This window comes from Ruditapes philippinarum, unplaced genomic scaffold, assembly GCF_026571515.1.
Source record: "Ruditapes philippinarum isolate M1 unplaced genomic scaffold, ASM2657151v2 ctg4917_1_1_1_1, whole genome shotgun sequence".
Taxonomy (NCBI): domain Eukaryota; kingdom Metazoa; phylum Mollusca; class Bivalvia; order Venerida; family Veneridae; genus Ruditapes; species Ruditapes philippinarum.
The window spans coordinates 5,605-27,128 of NW_026864838.1; the positions used below are offsets into that span (position 1 = coordinate 5,605).

The 21,524-nt window shown below is 31.6% G+C and overlaps 2 protein-coding genes across 2 annotated transcripts; both read right to left on the reverse strand.

Moving 5' to 3' along the window:
• Window positions 1-287: 287 nt before the first annotated feature.
• Window positions 288-7,017, reverse strand: LOC132726988 (glutaminase kidney isoform, mitochondrial-like; the record flags this gene model as incomplete). Its single annotated transcript, XM_060712401.1, is given in 6 exon segments — window positions 288-367; window positions 1,220-1,349; window positions 1,940-2,085; window positions 4,269-4,365; window positions 4,912-5,365; window positions 6,629-7,017. Coding segments are annotated over 5 exon segments (902 nt in total), but the record flags the coding sequence as incomplete, so codon positions are not given.
• Window positions 7,018-11,837: 4,820 nt separating this feature from the next.
• On the reverse strand, window positions 11,838-20,999 carry LOC132726980 (sodium/potassium-transporting ATPase subunit beta-1-interacting protein-like). The gene is made up of 4 exons (XM_060712393.1): window positions 20,894-20,999; window positions 20,290-20,502; window positions 19,340-19,400; window positions 11,838-16,042 (listed from the first exon to the last, which is right to left on the reverse strand). Exons 1-4 carry the CDS (start codon window positions 20,993-20,995, stop codon window positions 15,591-15,593), a joined length of 828 nt encoding a protein of 275 aa, XP_060568376.1. The 5' UTR covers window positions 20,996-20,999; the 3' UTR covers window positions 11,838-15,590.
• Window positions 21,000-21,524: the final 525 nt, after the last annotated feature.

The window sequence follows — 21,524 nt, forward strand, 5'->3', positions numbered from 1 at the left end:
AGAAGAATAAATTAATTAAATGTCTAAAACATTTAACAAAGATGAAAGTAGTTATTGAAACAACCTTAAGTTAATCCTATAGTTTGACAAAAGTCCTAAGACTTACTTAAGACTTACACTTAGGACTTTCATGGAACACAGCCCAGAACATTTAACATCGAAATTCTGAATTCTTCAATATAAAATGTTTTAATGTACCTTGTATTTCTATCTAAGTTATTCATTTAACAATATATGAACTTTACAATTACAATACATGTATAGACTTTGCAGAAAGAATTTTGTACCTCTGTCCATCTACGCTACACGCCGCCACACCCCAGAAGTTAGGACTATATCTAGCAAGCTGAGGTATATATGTTGCTACCTGAAAATATAGAAACCAAACTTTATTTTAACTTGAATTAATTTGAATTACAGAAGGCAATAAATACTGGAATTTTTTCAAATTAAATGGTATAATGCTACATCTAATGAAATTATTTCTTTTGTAAAATTTATCAACAGACAAACTATATTGTTTCAATATTGTTATGACTGATTCTCAAAAGCGTTATTTAAGAAATAATATATCCCAAACTGTGATTTTATTGCTCAATAAAATCACTGTTTGGAGTTGGGATGTAAGGAAATACCATGTTTAAATGTTGAATTCTGTTTAAGCCGGTGCTAGGGGGCATGAACAGTAACTTGCACTTTCAGTTGAGTCCATGAACAGGATCATTCAAACTGAGCTTGAAATTTTCAAATTTTGCCATTTATGACTCACAATACTTTCTGATTTTACAGTGACCTGCGCTGGCATCATATAAGACAACATGGTGTCACATAAATAGAGCTCAAACTCATGCTAGATAAGTTCAATTTGAAAAGCAGACTCCTTAAAAATCTGGTTAAAGTGTGATCACATTAGCATTAATCACAATCATAACTTAGTTTGACTGAGTCCGTACATGTACATGAGGGATAATGAAAAAGTGAAACATTCCTCACAGCCCCTATAACCAGCTTGAGCGGAACTGAAATTTCAACACTTAAAAATGTTGGAATCAATAATCCGGAAGGACCAGAAAAATATCCCTCACTGAAGTGAAGTACATGTCACATGACATTTAACACTTGCTGCTGTGACATATAAAACTCTAGATAAAGTGTGATCCTTAACCCTCCGGTCATTGCTGTTACCAGTTATTTAGTAACATAAATCAAGAAAGCTTACATTTCCACTAATGTTTTCTCTACACTGCCAGTATAGTTCATCTATATCACTGCAAAACTGACTGAAGTCCGGTATGATAAACTCATTCCTAAACGCAGTCGAGATCAGGGATATATTCTTTGCTATACATCTGAAAATGATAATAAATTTGTTCCTTTCTATACAAATCTTACAAATTATACGATAAACATTCAGGTACTTTTTAAATTGACAATTTTGAGTTTTTCTAGAATGACAAAGAGTTTTACTAAAAGTTATCATTCATTTACACAATGTATGGACCCCATAATAGACTTCTATACAATCATGATTATATGAATATAATAATAATTATGTATTCAATCACAAATGGTGTCCTTAACTTATAAGAACTTCAATGAGAGTCTTGTTTTATTTAAAGATGATCTGCTACAATTGTTCTATGAAAATCATGAACGTGAATCTGGTAAAGAAAGCAAATCTTGCTCTTATTTTCATCCCTGTGTCCTTCTACTGACCTTACCATTTAACCTTCAACTCTGACCTTATCATTTAACCTTCAACTCTGACCTTACCATTTAACCTTCAACTCTGACCTTACCATTTAGCCTTCAACTCTGACCTTACCATTTAGCCTTCAACTTTGACCTTATCATTTAACCTTTAACTCTGACCTTACCATTTAACCTTCAACTCTGACCTTACCATTTTGACACTTTATAAAGTAAACTATTTTCTTACTGTTTAAAAGTTTCACGATCTATGGTTGGACCGAACTTAGACATATCACCGTCCTGAAATCTCCCGGACGATTGGTACCGAGACAACCCCTGAAAACATTCTGCCAGCCGTGGATCATTTTCCCTCAATCCCGTAGATGTAAGTGCCTGTAATTATAAATTACAACGTTGAATCATATCTTACTATTATAGTATGATATATAGTATTAGTATGATATTCATGAAAATCAGATATATCATACATAGCTCATAATAAGACTTCAAGACATTTATTATACAACATCGCCAATCTTCAACTATTGGAATAAGTCAGAGTTCTATACTACATATATTTTAATTAAGAAATAATATATCCCAAACAGTGATTTTATCGTCCAATAAAATCAGTGTTTGGAGTTCGCATGCGAGGAATTATATCACAAGGGTGAAGCCCGAGTGATATAATGATGCACATACGAACGACTAGCAGTGATTTTATCAAGCGATAAAATCACAGATTTGGATATATTATTTCGATTCTAACACGATATCTACAAATAAAGGCTGCCGTACTTGATATTAAGCTAAATAGTGCTCGATTTGTTTCCGTACTTATTTTAAGCATGTGGCATTTTTTAGTTGTTATGTCACATGTATAATTATTACATCACATGTCTATATATAGAACGTCAACAGTGATTTTATTGCATAATAACACACAATGTTCAATAGAGAAAAAAATGCAGGGCATATTAGAATGTGTAATAACAGTGATTAAATGATTATAAAGTTTTACATTTACTGATTTTTCAGTATTTATTGGTCACCATATTTCTACTGCGTGACTAACACTTTTGATCACTTTTTGGTAATTTAAGTGGATTGTTAGTACCATTCGTCATGTGTAAACAACTGTCTTTGTTCACTTCACAATATTAAAAATTTTAACTTTTAAATATATTTTCAAAACCTTTAATGAGAGTAAGCATGAATCTGGAGGTTTGCTGCTTTAAAAAGATGTTAATATTTGAATATATATGCTTTGGCAAGTTTAAATCTTTTTAAATACTATCTCTCCAATTATTGTATCAACTAAGGCGAAACATCAAGGCGCAGTAAATGTATAAACCACTGAGTTATCAAACTCTTTTAAAATTGTAACATAAATGTAATGTTAAAGTATTCTAACTGTTTATAACAACCAAATAACAATCAGTAGACCGATAAATAGCATTGACATAACACTGCAATAATACACTATTATGTCCTGCATGTATGACGCCCTACATGTTATAATATCAGAGCAGCAAGATCAAATTTCAGTTTGAACGTTTTTTTTAATGTGTCTTTTTGACAAAATGTGCATGATTCTTTACAAAGATTTTTCAACCTTTTGTGTCTTTTGATAAACTTGACACCATATGCTAAAATTGATCTTGTTAAAAAAATCTCTTAATGATTTAAAAATCAAAATAAATGTAGGCTGTTTTAAATTTTGATGAAAAAAGCAGTATGACTAGAATTTCTTTTATGCTTAAGAAAATGAAGCAAACTGTAAAAATTCCTGTATAATATGTACTAAAACTAGAATGTCTTAATGAAAATGGGTTAAAATTTCGAACAGGCAAAATCAAGTTTCTAGAAGACAGGGTTTTAATATCCTGTATAAGATTTATCTAATTTCCCAAAATTAGTATATATAAATATAATATGGAAAAAGTTTTCACAGCATTGCTTTCCTATGTTCATTGCAAAAAGAGCCTGAGTTATTGAATTCATAAACATTTTCAAATTCAAAGCTGGCCAGGTGTGTTACCTATAAAGCCCATGAACCGTATTGTTTCTATTTAAGCCCCCTAGGGGCTGACATTTTTTCAAAAGGGGGGCGCTAATTGGAACTATAAATATGTGATTTACAAATGTTTATTAAAGATGCAATTCAATTATCAAAAACGTTGTTCATTATTATGATTTTATATATAAAGCAGGATTTTTATAAATGATTTTATATTACTGGAGTGTCATTACTTGTTATTTTCAAATAACAATATTTGAATTTTTTGGGTTGTTCTTTCATTATGCATTACAAATCTATGAGGTAATTTTTTTTCTTCTACAAAATGTGGTGAAGGCACTAATAAAAGGAAGAGGGCATTTAATGGAAACAATATGGTATAAATCTAGCATTGTTTTGGTTAAGCATGTAATTTATGACAGGCTATGTCATATAGTGCATAAAAAGTAGAAAACTGTGCAAACTGATGGGTATAGCAATAAATATTTTGTACCAATAAATTCAACATAATATGTTAATAAAAAAAGAATGAATAAAATAAAACTAACATACATACATTTACAAATCTTGTAATATGAACTCGTCCATTCTTATCCCCTAAATAGTCAAACAATCTATCTTCAATATCTTCTATTATACTCGCATTTTCATCCCTGAAAATTAAAATCAATCAAATTATTTTTGTCCGAATTTTAGTCACATCTAAACTGTTAAGGTGACATACAATGACTATCCAGTGAGTTTTACTGGTGGAGGAAGACCTCAGGTGGCCCTTCCAACATTATTTTAAGCACAAGCCAGCTCTTGAGTAGAATCACTAACCTTCCATAAGCTAGCTGGATAGCTTTCTAACATGATACCAAAATCCCTGACAGGATTTGAACCCATAACCGTAATTGGAAAGTGATTTGAAGTCAGTGACCTTACAAACGCAACCAAAAATGCTGAAGATATATCACTTTCAGTTAGAGACAGGATGAACATTGCATATACAGTACTTAAAGTCTTATATCACATGAAATATTGAAGTCAGTTACCATAACAACTGCAAAATATGCTGAAAATATATCACAATCTGTGACAATCAGTTAAAGTCAGGATGAACATTGTATAAACAGTTGAGTACTAAGTATTAATTATCACATGAAATATAATTTACTATAAGTAAAACATGAATAATGAATAAAATTAATACTTACAAAAGGGGAATTGCTCCTGGCTGCCATTTCTCTCCTGGGCTTAGATAAATACTGGAACCAGAATGATATGATCTGCAACCTCCTAATATATCTAGATTTGAGCCTGGTACCAGCCTTAAACAGTTTGTTAGATTGCGCAAACTTTTCTTCCAAGTCATTGAATGATCCCTGGAGTTCCTTACATTATTCCTTGAATAATAACTTTCTTTATTTACATTGGAATGAATATTTAAACTATGATTTTTCCCAGCTAAATAATGTTTCGGACACCTGGTTTCATCTTTAGTAAATTTAGACTTCCAAATATGTCCATGTCTATGGAAAGAAAATGCTCTTATTTTTAGCATGTTTACTGTTTTAACTGGATTTATAATACAACTGTGACATGTTGAAGTAAATGATGATATTCCAGAGAATGTAAGGTGGGTTCTCAAAGACAGTTGCTTCATTATATCTGTAAGTAAAATAGAACAGTATTATAAATATATATATGTTAAAAATTACATGACAACAATTTTTTGTCTCATCAAACTTGCTTGGATATTATTTCATATGCAGCTAATATAACAGTATTATTGTGCAAAAAGTAGTATTACTTACACAAAAAACACAAATTTTCAGATATCTTATTATTTCCTTTGAATGAATCATAAAGTTTAAGGTACATTGTATCTCCTACATACATTTAATTTTTTTATTGTGAAAATACATGAATTTTTCTTTATCAACCATATATTTGTCTACAGTTTTAATAAGTTTAACACAAGTTACAGACACTACATTAGGTGTATAACATCCAAGAAAAAAAACTTAATGTTTGACAACCTTGGTAATTACTATATAAATTGTCAGCAGATCTACCTTAGTTACGTTAGGTAGCTATCTATGTCCTTGCAAAATACTCTCCCCTGTAAGTGAACAGTTCTATACTATGACAAGGGGCTTAATATGTTTGTCCCAGTATTCATGTAGCAATACGATATAATTACATGTTTTGAAATGTATTGTACTGGCATCGAAAAATATTTTTCAGATTCAGTCATCCTGCAGAATGGGACTAGCTTCTCAATCCAATGTGCAGGCAATATTTTTCTACTGGTCCTGCATCAAGTTCTCTTAAATTCTGAGTTAACTCTTAATTAAGAGCAGACATGTGGAATTTTCGATCTCTGTTTTGCTAATTATACTAATTTATTAATGCTTTAATTACTGCTTCTAGGACTAAAATATAATATCTTTTGTCCCAATTAAATCGCTTCAGCCATAGAGTAGTGTAGCTGATTAAAGTCTTTAGCAAATGGCACAGGTCTGTTGGCATTAAATGTAAGCTAAAAAATTGAAAGAGTCTACTTTAGCGAACAGATTTTAAATGGTAGGCTACTGCTTAACTGACCTTTAGGCTTTAATAAGTAAAAGCGACATATAAAGTTATGGAAGCCAGAACTACATTAGATGATAAATATCATTACGGTATATTTTAAGTGTTGAATCAGAAAGGGAAAAAATCAATTGCAGTGTTGATAACAGATTTATTTCAATGTCAACATGTCAGTATATATCTGATTTTATCAATTAATGTATTAATTTATTAACTAAATACAGTAGAGACTGGCAACATAAAAATCAATATTCAAAATACACATGTTACTACCTTTAGCTTACTTACGTTTAAAGTTGAAACATGTGGGGAAAAAATAATAATTATGATAATACTAACCGTTACAATTATTTTGTTACTCCACCCACTAATTACTCCTTCTATAATCGATGAAAACAAAGGTTTATACTACGGAATCACGAATGGTTTACCACTGTGGTCTATAGATTAATCGACTGACGGATTATCGTGGAAAAAAATAAGTATCAACATGTGGCCGTTATTTGGTAAGCGGAAAGAAATATCTTTTCTTTTTCTTTCCCCACCAACCTCTGTATCAAGTATTTCCGGAATGCTTCGGCGCTTATCTGGAGGTGTGCGCTATGAAGAGCGTTTTCATTGGCTGTTTATGACCCACCTTAATATGTTTTTGTTTATCAATGAACACGTGTTCTGATAAACCATGCATAACAAGGTATACTGAAAATGTTTTTAAGGGAAGGAACTCGGATACAAATGTAAATGTAGTGTTAAACTTACGGCACGTTATTACACTCTTCCACTAATGTAAAGTATATAAAGCATTGTGATTTAAAGTTTGAAAACCTCTATACCTTGGTTAAATTTAACTCTCATTTAATTGCCAAAATATAAGTTTAATAATTAATGAAGTGATTAAAACAAATAAGTAGAACATTAACTTTTTAAAAATACATCATTGGCAAGGTCTATAATGAAGTAAATACATTTAACAGCTCAGCTCACAAGTCCTGAAGGAGCATTTTACATGATAAACTAAACGTACAGTTTCTACATAATAAAAGAGATAATCTGAACGTACCATAGAAGTCACATATTGACCTTTGACTTTTTAAACTGAAAATGGGCATGGCAGATATAAATAATCAAGAAACATCTTGAATGTGTGGTACAGAGTTTGAAGTTCCAAAGTCAATGCACTTAAATAATATATAATATGGCCGTGGTGAGTTTTATGTTTTGTTCTTTAAAGTCCCAATGATATTGAACTTTTGACCTAAATAGATGGTGACTGGCAGGTAGAACTATTCAAGGTACATTAACATAAAACTTTGAATATCCTAGAACAATATGCACTATTGTTGAACTGCCTGGGTTTTATGTTTTATAACAATTTTTTACCAAAAATTTATATTCAACTGGAAATGACCTTTTAAACTTATAGAATTTCATCTACCAGTACCTTCAATGTTTGAAGTAAAGCGGGCGTCAATGAGCTCATCAACTTCAAAATCTGAAGTTCTTCGGTCAATGTACATTAATCGTTTAGACTAAAGTAGCATTTAAGTTTTATGTGTTAATATATTACAGTACCAACTTCCTTGACCTTTGACCTATTGACCTGAAAATGAATGTGTCAGGTAACGTAGACTATAGAATTTTACATGGTGCATCTACATACAAAGTTTGAAGTTCCTCAGGGCCCATGCATTGTGCTGAAATGGACCTCATGGGTATACAGAAGAGTATTAGCTTATTAGACTTAAGATCCATTCTCTATTCTTTATTGACTATTATAAACACTTTTTTCACTTAACATATGAGTGAGACTGAACATGGTACTAGTAAATTTTCTACACATAAGAAAAGAATAAGAAAAACCTTCACTTATTTAATGATGGTTTATTTCCAACATACTATGGCTGTGGACAGTTGCTCTACTTTTTGTTTTTTGTTGAGTTTTACATTGCACCAACATAGTGTAGTCATATAGCAAATTTCCCGTTTAACTGACGAAGACCTCAGGTGCCTTTCCATGCATTATTTTGGGAACAAACAGCCAACCGAATAGAACAACCGATGTTCTGTAAGAAGCTGGATAGCTTCATCACATGAAAGAATCTAAAGTGTCCCTGTCAGGATTCAAACCCATAGGGGCAAGTGGTTTGAAGTTAAACGGTTTATCATAACCACTTGGCCACAGACGCCTCTACTTGGGTATAAGACTGGCATACTGTGTCCCACGAGACAACTTGAATGGCAGCAATCTTAGCTGGTCCAACATTGTCGGGGTAATCTTACCTTACCATGGCCTATTGTCTAAGGCTTCTATACACTTCATGTATTAATCATAAATGTCTGCAGAACAAGTACAGTTGGGCCTATTTAAAAGAATAAGTGAAATTATAAAGATAATTTCTAACCACTTTTTTGCTTCAAAATTGATTTTTTTAAGGACCAGGGATCTTATCAAAGATCGTACAATTTTGGAATTCTTTTCATATGATTTTGATATACGATTGATATATGACAATCGTACGATGAAAACGGACTTACAGCCGTAAATATGATGGGACCCTGGATCTATCTACAGTACAGTAATGCTAGATTTTAGTACCTTCTTAGCAGAACATAAATTGTCACACAGACATGCATAATTCATACACTATCTTTCCTGTTTTGATACAAATATACCATACTGATATATAGAGGATATTCAGTTGTTTTTTTATAAATACAGGACTGAATTTCATAGAGTGGTATGAAAATAAATATTTCTTGAGTGGTGGTAGCCACAAGTGAAATATGATAATTTCTTCTGTTTAATATATATATTTTTCTCTTTTTTATATATAATAAGTAATATAATAAGTATATAATAAAGCCAAGTATTTAATATGACTGTGATCAGTTTCTTAAAATAAACAAAACAAGATATCAATCACAATTTCAAAATTTTTAATTATCATCATAAAAATACAGTTTTTTATACACAAGACCTCATGTTAAAATATATACATAACATCATCAGGTACACCATTTAATAACATGTACATGTACATAGAGCTGGAATCCTAATACTGCAATAGCAGACATGAAAAAATGTAATAATAGTTAATTCAAAATGACATTTGACATATTCAGAAGAAAATTAATGCTTCATGATAAATATCCAATGATTTTTCACCTTACATAACACATAAGGCATATACATGTATAAGACCTCTTCTCTCCCAATTGAAATTTTCCTATAATCATGCAGTTTTCCCAAAAATCTGAACTTATACCAGCTTTTTCCATCCCTAAATAGCAATTATAGCGATACTTTTTCCCAAAATCAAGATGCTAAGGACTCTAAGCATCTAAGTGAGAAAACCACTGATACATTAAAACGATCTGTCTCAGAAAAACAAAATTGGAAGCATATATAAACAGCTGCTAGTAGGTATTGGTGATGTTATACAATTTCATTTTTTTTCTACCTTGGTATTAACACAAATTTAATGTAGAACCATCTATTATACATACTGATGTTATGGCAATAACTGTTAAAAATATAAACCTGGCAAATATCTTAAAATAGCTCACTGAGTTTTCATTTTGATTTGTATAGCACTAACACTGTTTTTTTTCAACACCTGTTGAACAGATTACAATTAATACAACTCTGTTTAAAATACCAAAAACAATGCTTGGGATGTATTCAAAGAAAGTATTATCCAATTTTTTAGAAGCTTGCATGATGCTTATATATTATGCTTTATTTATAACCAGAAATATTCAAATTTAAACTGCAGTTAATTAATTGACAGTAATTTATTTAATAAGTGTTAGATTTAATATTCACAACTCTGAAAAAAAATATGAAATTGTATTTATAAAAATATGAAACTAGAAATAAAGTTATGCTAAATTAAACAAGAAAAGAGACAAAATAATAGCTATAGGCTTTGTAAAAAATGATTACTACAAAAATTTATACTTAATTACAACATAAGAGGAATGTTTTTTTTTTAAATATTTACAAAAAGTTCCCAGTGCATGGGCTTTGACAAAATTAAAACTTTATATTTTCTGTCACAAACCATCTTACAACAGGAGACAGATATAACTTAATGTCTTTCAAACTTATACAAGCTGTTCAAACTCTTAAAGCAGCCTTCAGCTCGAAAAACAATTCTGTGTTGTTTCTAACTAAGTGTGTCAGTAACTTTATCTTAGGAAAGTGCATCATTTCACTTGTTAGGACTTCCTCAAAACAGTGTCCCAAGAGCTATTTATAGGGTTTGTTTCTAAAAATAGAAGATCGGGAAACAGTTTACTAATTTACATATAGAGAGCGGACCAGTTATCGAGGGGTTTCCCTTTTGTTTTTGTATTCCATTGACGGCAAATTTTATTTTACACATTCATTCTTTTAATCTGACCATTTTATGAAACCGTTCATCTAAAATAACATACAGCGAAAGTTGAGAAAACTGGACAGCTTTCGGACCGAGGGTTTTGTCCGGTTTTCTCAGCGGTATTTAACTTTTAGAAAAGCTGAAAGCCGCTTAAACATTACTCACAATAATAATAATAACTTGGTCAACATATACATTTTTTAAACAATACATGTACTATTATTACATATATAACCTAAAAAGAGACAATACACAAACTTGCATTGATTCAATTGTACATTATTTCTTCTTTTACTTAAAATGCATGTTGATACATGTATCTATACTAAACATACAGTTTGAATAGGTGAATAACTAAATTGTAAAATACAAAATTTAAAGTGCCATGTTTGTCTCAGAAATGAAAATTAGATTTTTATTTCTCAAAAACTATTTATTTTTGGTATCTTGTTACAGTTTTCAATAGCATACATATTTGCTACATACATATACATGAACTATCTTTTGCATCTTTAGTTGTGTTGGCAATTCTAAAGAATTGAAAAAATTATCACTTTTGGAGACATAATGTGCCTTTAATAAACCATTAATGGCTGCATTTCTCATGTGTAAGAGCTATAAACCTATTTTATACACGAAGTACTTAAGATATTCTAGTAATATTTCAATGTTTCTTATATATAACACTAGTACTGTTAAATCCTTGAAGAAGAAATTAATTTGTCTTAACATAAGGTTCAATTATTCAAATTTATCCATTATTTGAACAGATAATTTCTATACTTGTAAAGTACTGGAACTGCTGGTGATTTTTTTAACTAGACTAAAGATTAAACGTTAAATATCAACCTGTAATAGAATACTCTCAGAAAACTTGTAGACATTTTATGATACTATGTCAAATTGGCATTCTTAGCATGATAAGTTATAAATGATAATTTATGTTGATAACTTTAATTCACAATAAGAAGGAATTTAAATACAGAGAAAAATACAAGCAAACATTTTATCATTCAATTTTACCATTTAATTACATAACATGATAAACCTTAATGTTAAATATATGTTAACACATTTCAATATAAATAAAAATTGCAAGTTTGTTTCTTTTATATGAATTGTATGAAATAAGGTTAATTATGAGATCTACAATTGCATTGTTCTAATTTGGTAGAAATGAAACCAGTCCTCAGTTAAATTGTGCTATACACATCAATACAGGACTCAAGAAAATCAAACTAGAAATTGAGGACCAGTCTGGAACACATCTTTTTTATTGGTCGATTCTGATGACTGAATTTGAATCAGCCAATGGATGAGTAACATTTTAAGACTGGTCCACTATTTCCATTTTCATAAAAATACATACCATCATAAACATTCAACACTGATAATGCATGTATGCAAGGAGTGTTCTTTTAAGCAAAAATCTGTCACACAAATTATTTATAATAATCAGATGAGTGAGGGTTTTTTGGGGTTTTTTTTAATTAATAGCATAACTGATTATTTCCCAGTTTTGAATATCTAATTGCTTACATTGCTTATATTTCTATGAATGATTCAAGATGGTTATGGCTGTTATGTTTTATTTTTCCTTTAGTATGTATACTAAAAAAAATAAACCTTGATTTATTAGAGAAAATGCAATTCAGTATAGGGCAATTCAAAAACATGAGATTTCTTTCAGTCCTCCAAGTGTTATGTGAAAAAACATTTTCTTTTTTTTCTACAAACAACAAGAATATGAAAATATAGTTAACTTTATGAGTCTCCAGGAATAGGCCGAAACTGTTGCTTTTGTTGTGTGTGGGGGGAGGGGGGTGTATAAATAAGTCATACTATTTCAATTGTGCAATCATCCAGTTAAGATAATCTGTAAAGATATTGAGATCTAACATATGGACTGTCTGACAGTATAGAGTGATAAAATCAATCTCCCATATACAATGCACATGTACAAGTACTTCAAAATTCTCCAAAGAACATCAACTATTTAATAAGCAATTTTTTTTACAAGACCTTTTGTACAATTTTGGCATTAAAAGAACTTTTAGCACTCTTACCAACCATTCTTTCAGCCATTCATTACAATATCAATGAATAATTTCATGTTTTATATGTGTCCGTCTGTATATATAGACCTCTATTCTGCACATTTTGACCTAGCTTCAATCTGCACTTTTTTTTAAACTTAATTTAAAACTGAATGAGTTTGGTAGAGTGTACCATTTAACACAAGTTTTTTCCCTCCAAGGTTGTTTGTGTTATACATGTAATTCAAAAGTGACTATAATCGTTTAATTTGACATTTTGACCAGTTAATTACTAGTCTAAAGCTTAATTTTTGTTGTTATTTTTTATAGGAAAGGACTAAAAATATCAAAGGAAAACCACATAAATAAGATAACAAATTTAACAAGCGAGTGAAATGAGACTCTTAATCAAAGTGCCTTACTGTATCATGTATATGTTTTTGAAAAATAATGTTGCAAAAGAAACAAGAAACCAGCAATGCACCACATGCAGTAACAGCTTTGAGAAACCTGTTTAATCATTGAATTGAAAAGATGCATAATTCTGATTTACATAAAAACAACATTTATTTCAGGAATACATTTCTGCTAGATAGAGAGCACAGATTTTTTGCGACATTTAATCTTCTTATATAATAAGCTTACATTAAATCAGATACAAAATAATCACCAAATGACAGTAGACATGATAGTCTAGCATCGTCATGACAACAGAATCAATAACAGACATCATGTAACAGTAACACATGGTACAGTAACACAAGTTACAGTAACACACATTACAGTAACACACATTACAGTAACACATGTTACAGTAGCACATGGAACAGTAACACATGTTACAGTAACATAGTTACAGTAGCACATGGTACAGTAACACATGTTACAGTAACACATGTTACAGTAAGATACATTACAGTAACACCTGTTACAGTTACACACATTACAGGAACCCATGTTACAGTAACACACATTACAGGAACACACATTACAGTAACACACATTACAGTAACACATGTTACAGTAGCACACATTACAGTACACCTGTTACAGTAACACACATTACAGGAACACATGTTACAGTAACACACATTACAGTAACACCTGTTACAGTTACACACATTACAGGAACCCATGTTACAGTAACACACTTTACAGGAACACACATTACAGTAACACACATTACAGTAACACATGTTACAGTAGCACACATTACAGTAAGATACATTACAGTAACACCTGTTACAGTTACACACATTACAGGAACCCATGTTACAGTAACACACATTACAGTAACACATGTTACAGTAAAACACATTACAGTAACACATGTTACAGTAAAACACATTACAGTTACACCTCCTATTATCACAACATGAAACATTTTGATACATTTTACATATAAGTATATATCATCTACCCAGCTGAATGCTTCTGAATAAAAATTTTACAACGCCAAAACATGATGGAAAGTGTAAGCCACAGTGACCTTGACCCCAATCAACCAGACACTCCACAGCAAAGGTAAGAGGTACATGACGGGTATCAAAAACACCAAATAAATGCAGATGTTATATGAACTGTTTGTAAAACTAAACGACGGAAGAAACAACAAAACCAGAATATATCATTAATACTCTGATGCTGATGAAAAATTCTGAAGGACCTAAGAATACATAATAAAATCTCATTAACTGGGACTTACTGACTGGTAACATATAGATACTGCACAATACTGGTGTATTTAAATCTTATCTTATATGCATATACAATAGTTCTGCACTGAGATGACAAATTACGCACCACTTCAAGAAAGGCTTGTACTAATGTACAGAAAATATTACACAAGCGTGTTATCCTGATTGGTTATTTAGCTGCAGTTGATTGTGCCAAGTTATACATTGGTATTCTCACATACCTGCAAGTCATGTGTGAATACAATTTGACACTATCACCAGGTGTCATATATCCTGTCAGAATAGCGAACTCGTGTAAATTTTTGTACATAATCTGTAAAATGTGTACAACAAACTGACGGAATTTTTTTATCAATACTTATTTGTAATGTAAAGAGCAACATTATGAAGGTGAGAAATACAGAAAATATCATCCAGGCTGAATTATGACAGTAACTTCAATAGAAAACATACAGGTATATAATAAATTAACATAATAAGAACACAAACTTAAAAAGCAAATTGTTACAAAAGAATACAATGAGCTGAATTTTGAAATGTATACAGTATTTAATTTATATAAACGTACAATTTGAGTAGAAGTTGTAAATGAGAACAATAGAAGTTGTATAAAAGAAGATATTTTTTTAAATGAAGATTGTTAATATTCCATATTGAGCTCAAAAATGTTAACAAGATTTGTGTTAAATTATTAATTTGCATGAGCAATCAGACTGACCAATGGTAGATCGGTATCAATATAATAGTTTATATCGTGCCATCCATTGTGAGATATATATCAACTAATTTCACTTTCACTCCTTATGTACAATTTCATGAAACATTTAGTTTTAAATGATCAGAGAAGTCCTTGTTTGAAGAATTAATACAGAAAGTCAAGAGCTTGGCGCTGTTTGATGCATTTTTCACTTGTTTTAAAATAACAATATATCTCATTAATAACAAAACTAAAGAAAAACTATTTAAAATATTCAAAAAATAAACTAAATCAGATTACTCAACTGCCTGCAATATAGGTAGATCTACAACAAGTTAAAACTGATGACAATTATTGAAACAATTCATGTCTGGGTGATACACTAAACCACAAAAGTTTATGATCTCTGTATACTGAAATAGTACCGACACATTCAACACTTTATTGCAGGCAATTGAATACCTTAAAGAAAAACATAATACACTAGCTCTATTGTAAGTGTGGAAAATGACCGTACGCAGCAGCTTGATCAGAATGGAGATTACTTGCTGAGGGCGTGATTTGAACCCACGGCAAATCTTCCCGTCTTTCCTGCCGCTGTTCTTGACGTCGTTTAGATCTGACGCTTGCTTTTGATCTCGTACTACGTGCACTTCTCGCACTCCTAGCACTTCGAACACTCTGACGGTCTGAGCCGTAACAATTGTTTACATTAGCTTGTTTAGTGTTTCTCATGCTGGTCTCGTAACTAGGTGGTCTGTCTAGTGTCGGATAATCGTTCTGATATTCCGTATGTGTGGTACGTGTATGTGTAGACTGGGTGTCCGCCTCGTAACCGGGGTTCGAGGCAGCGTGAGACGGTGTAGAATTAAGTTCTGTATTTCCTCGCGTTAATGTATGCATCTTTACAAACTCAAGTTCATCATTAGCATTCGAAGCAGCTGAAATAAAAATAAAACATAAAAAAACATCTAAAAAACTTTCAAAGAGTCAATATCCGCATGCCAAAAAATACTGGTAAATAAACTTGTTAGTTTAAATATTTCTAGTAACGACAGTTTATGTGCGAGCATGCAGGTCCCTGAAAATACCTGTAAGAGTTGTGTACCTTGACAATTAAATAGTGGATACTAAAAGCAATTTTCTGAAATTAACTAAACGAAAATTCACTTACACATGAGGGTTAGGTTAAGAAACAACTATTAATCCAATATACAAGGTTTAAAAGTAATATTAGAAGTTATGACTTTGTCTTTAATTTAAGGATTTAAACAACAAATTCTTTTTGTACAAATATTAATAAGTATTAAAATAAATGGAACATTATAGTGATGGACTTCAGGGTCTAAAGAGATAGTGATAGTAAAAACTAAATTAAAGTCAATCTCAGATTAATTATTCTCTTACATACAAAAACAAGGAAGTTTAAAAAATCATTCACTTAAAAAGTAAAACTTTAACAAGAAATTTGTAATATGATGGTAACCTTTCAATAACTTTGAGGAAAAAAGTTATAAACAATATATTTAATTTGTTTCACAACTTATTTTCGCAGTATTGTTATTATTCATTAAATCCATAATTCTTTCTGCAAATCACCTTATTTAAGGCGCTTTAGAAATGATAGCAGAGAATCAATACTCCCATTGCTATATTTCTCTCTATTTAACAGCTTGTGTAAATGTCACTTTATATCTTTACATTCAATATTGTTATCACACGTATCTAAAAGTAAACAATTACTGAGACATTACAAACTAGGAAAATGTCAACTATATTTAACCATTAACCTGCAGAAACCAACAAATTTTCCCAGTATTTTAGGAACATGACCCATACCGATGGAATTGGGAATTTCAGCAATGTTTTGTTAAAATTGGGAAAAAATGCATGACTGAAATTTTGCAGAGATTAAATGAATGCAAACAATCACTGTCTAGGATGGCAACTTCAAACATTTAAGCATCACTTAAAAGTGAAGTCCATATTTTCAAAGATTTTTTCATTTTGTAACTTTCAATTGGGAATATATCCTGTGGATTTGGAAAATAATATACTATTTTCAATTGGGAATATGACCAAATATCAGTTATAAAATAAGCCAAATAAAATCCCTGGAAACCAAAAGTGATTGGACTTGGCCGCCAGTTACGAGTGTAGAGCCAGGCCAGCGTGCACATCCGTGCAGTCTTATAGGGTTCTATACAGTCAGCTGAGAATCTTTATACTTTCATCATGATATCCCTTATAATTGAAAATGGAGCATTCCAATTGAAGCTGGACAAGTATATTTAAAACATAGCACCAAACAAAAAAGGTATTAGATAATATTTAGGGTTTTTCTTTTACACCAGACTTCTGTCGCAGACTTGAAACAATCTGTAAACAGCATTCCTACCTCTTTGTTTAGCTATGATTAGCTGCTATTAACATACTATGCATAATACTATTAATAATTATAATACATATATGCATTTATAATCACTTTAACATTTTGTTATACATAGAGAAGAACACTACATTTCTAAGACATGATTTAAAACTACAGGATACATTTATTAGTAACTATATGATTAACTAGCAAAATAATCTACATAGTATATATAAGATAAAAGTTATTACAGAATAAATAAAATGTTATGTAATATAAATGGAATAAGGGGGAGGTAATTAGAGTTAAAAAGAATGTTATCTTGGTTAGAGTTAACTCCCCACAAAGCATGCTTCATATTTTCACATAATGTATGCTAAGTTATTTATTTTGACAATCAATTACATTGTTAAGTTATTTCAATTTATAACATTTATAAAGGACTGTTTGAATCTTGTAAATTTTAGTGATGACTATTTGTATGCAATCAGAACATTAAGCCAGTCTGACCATGCTTTATATACTCGACTATTGGCTGCTCTTTTTTTTCAAACTTTGAAATTGAAATTCTTTCAATTAACATTGCCAGCTAGTTCTCAATTCAAAGCCGGGCACATTGTGAAAACTATATAACAAAATGTCAGGCAAATAGCAGAGAACAATATTTATTTTATATGTAAATCATGTAATTAATTTGTTTCTTATTATTCATAATACTTGATGTATCTTGTTAATAAGCCTCATAAAGAAAAACAGACAATTACGACAAAGATCTCTGTTAAAAACTGTATTCTAATATGCAATTTGACTTTTTTACTATAAAACTAATCTACTAAGATACTGTTAAAAATGTTTCAGTCAGGTTAACACCAGGGAAGATATGATAGCATGCTTAACTATTCTCAGTGGTTGATAGTAAAACAAGAGTAAAACAAGAGCCTGGGTAAACTAGAATTTGTATGTTCAAAAAGGGCCATAATTATGTGAAAATCCAAAGTTAAAGTTATGGGCCTTGGACAATGGCCTCCTTTTATGCTATCAAATAAGTGTGGGTAGTTTCCCATCAGTATTTTCGGAGATACAAACTTGCATGCAAAAACTTAACCATGTGTGACGCTGACATCAAAGTGAATACATACTCAAGATAAAGAAGGTAAAATTGCATTTAAGAATACAGAATTCCACAGAATCTGTTGATTACAATGATTTATTATTTTAAGGCAATAAAGTAACACTGTCAAAACTAGGAGAACTGAAAGAACTAGCCTTGACAGTGTTGCAATACGCCCTCTGTGTGCCTTTAATAAAATGAGCATGCTTTGTGAAAAGATGAAAAAGATAGAGATACAATAACCCTCACACACCTTAGCAAGCGGAGTGATTAAAGTGCAACATGATATTGTCATTCACACAGCTGATATATTCTCACAACCATCGCCATGTGGGTTATGTGCCCAAAGACCGCCAGAGTTATATGCCCTTGAACTGTAAATAGACTGATCTACTGTCCCATTTTCACAATTCCTCATTCTAGTGGAACCAGTCATGTACTCATTGTAAGGATTGCCTCCCTTTGAAACACTATAGGAGTTCACTCCCCCTGACATGGACTGGTCCCCAATATCTATCACAGACTGGTTATCACTAATTCTATATCCATACCCAGTCTGGTTGCCAGAGGCACCAGACTGGTCATAACTGGAACATTTTTCCACTTCCTCTCCTTTAGACCACTCCATGGAATCTGCATATGTAACAAATGTAGGCTGACCCCAGCTGTTCCTGGCGTGTTGGACAGCCTCGAGTGAGGCATAGTGGGTAGAAGGATAGTCTTTAGGACTAACGTAAGTTCTAGCTGGATACTTACAAGGTTCCTGCTCCTCGCTGTAGATGTATATAGCCATAAGTGTGAACACAAAACCAGTCAACTGTAAGTAGATATCTCATCAATGTATATACAACCTTATGTTTATCTGCATAATAATCTATGAATTATTGATACAATATTTTATTTTCCTAAGAAATACATGAAAAGATGCTTATGGTTTAAGATGGACACACATGGCTAGAATTCAAAAATAATACAGACTCTTAGAACAGATTCAGTCAAGATCAATATAAAAGTAGCAAGAAGCAGACACTGACTGCCATATCCAAATGCCAAACAGGAGACCAGTTAACTGTTATCAAAAGCAATAATAGTAGCCGTCTGTCATTTAACTGGATACTATACTGTAGTTAAACCTATTAATAAGTAATTCCATATGATCTTTAAAAACCCTTGGCACAACAGACAGAAACTTTCACAACACAGGCATGCTATCTAAATAGACACTTAGGAGCTATTTCTGTTATATATAGAGGATCAGTTAATACAGGTTGAACTGTGCACTGGTAATTTCAATGAGGCTTACGGCCTTGATACAGAGGGTAAACTACCAACATCACTACCATTATATATTGTAACATAATGAAGTTAATTGTTCTCTTCTGTTCCATTTACAGATGGCACCCAAAATAGTTCAACTATAACAATCATTTCTATTTACTATTACAAGTTACATTTTCAGTTGAATATACATGGCGACATTGGCCGAGAGGTTAACACATCAGACTAGTAATCTAAGGATTACTGAGCACAGGGGTTCAAACCCTGTCAGGGGCAAGTCGTTGTTAACTTGAGGAAAAAACTTTACATTCATTGCTTAGTACTGGTTGGTTCCAGGAATGGATTCAAGAGTGATTCAAATAAGCTTATATCTTCCAACACAATCAAACAAAAGTAAATTTGTATAAACTAAACATGTATACACTTACCGCCAACAAACACTGCACGCCTGCATGTATAACTTCCACATAGTAGTATGCAAGTATGCACCCTTCGACAAACTCTTCAGGCGGTATTTTACGTCCTGCGTTAGACGAGTCATCCTCTACCCATGAATCATTGCTGATCTTACATCCTATCCCGTGCTCTAACCACCAACTTTTACTCTTGGTACCAATACTCAAAATATACATCTGACGATCCTAAGACAATGTTTTAAATATGGCATTAAAATTTTCGTTTTTGCATATAAAAAAGGCCAAGTCTAATTTGTACAAAATCATTGGTGATAGCAAGTGTTACGACAGAAGGATAAGAAAAATATCCTGCAGCATGACAGGGTTTTGAACCAGAGATCCTTTGAAAACTGATATGCTGGTTTACTGACTAAGCAGTTTGGCTGCTTACCCATTTTCTCCCCTAATTAGTGAACAAATTCAAAATGCGAGAAACTGTGAAATCACAATACTTCTGAATTAACCTGAAATTTAAATCTTTTTTTTTTGTTAATTTTAATGAATGAAATCAAGAAAGTATAAAGAAAATTGTGTTTTACTTGTTTGCTCCAATGGGAACTGAACTACATGTACTTACCCGGTTTAGCACCCCTACTTCCAAATAAAGGCAAATAACAAATATGTTCCAACCAAGCCATATTAAACTCCAGGTGGAATACTGAAATATAAAATAAAACATACTGTCATTGAAGCAACTGGATTCTTAGAACACTGTTTTCAAGCACGGTGGAAAATTAATTCATGGCTTCCAATACATAATAACAAATGTACAAAATTTAACAATACAACTGATCCGAATTTAGCAAAAGTCCAAACAGTGTGAGACTAGGGTGGGCCAATGTCCACTTGAGAGGTGCCGTACAATGTACAGTGATTCATTTTTAGAGTGGACGACAAATGTCCTAAGGGTGGAGCAGGGTAACAGGAAATGGCAGTTTACCATAGTTTTAGCAATAAATTGAATTTTGTGTTTATTGGAGGCTATTGTTAAATACTGTTTTTCCCAATTTGTCTAAAACATCGTAAAAATTCCCAATTCTGGGGATCAGGTCATGTTCACAGTCAGTACTGAGGAAAAAAGAAGAACAGTTCTATTTTGTTTTAAGGAGGGTATGACTGTTAAGTGATTATCCCAGTTTTCTTGTCAATTTATGTAAAGATACAAAATTAAGGAGCAAAAAGCTTGAAATGTAGTGACTTTATTGCCT

Coding starts and splice junctions, on each gene's coding strand:
- LOC132726980 (XM_060712393.1), bottom strand. CDS start 20,995: ATGTTTTATTTTATATTTCAGTATTCCACCTGGAGTTTAATATGGCTT. Junction 20,503..20,893: donor AAGTAGGGGTGCTAAACCGG/GTAAGTACATGT, acceptor ACATTGTCTTAG/GATCGTCAGATGTATATTTT. Junction 19,401..20,289: donor GCGTGCAGTGTTTGTTGGCG/GTAAGTGTATAC, acceptor ATCTACTTACAG/TTGACTGGTTTTGTGTTCAC.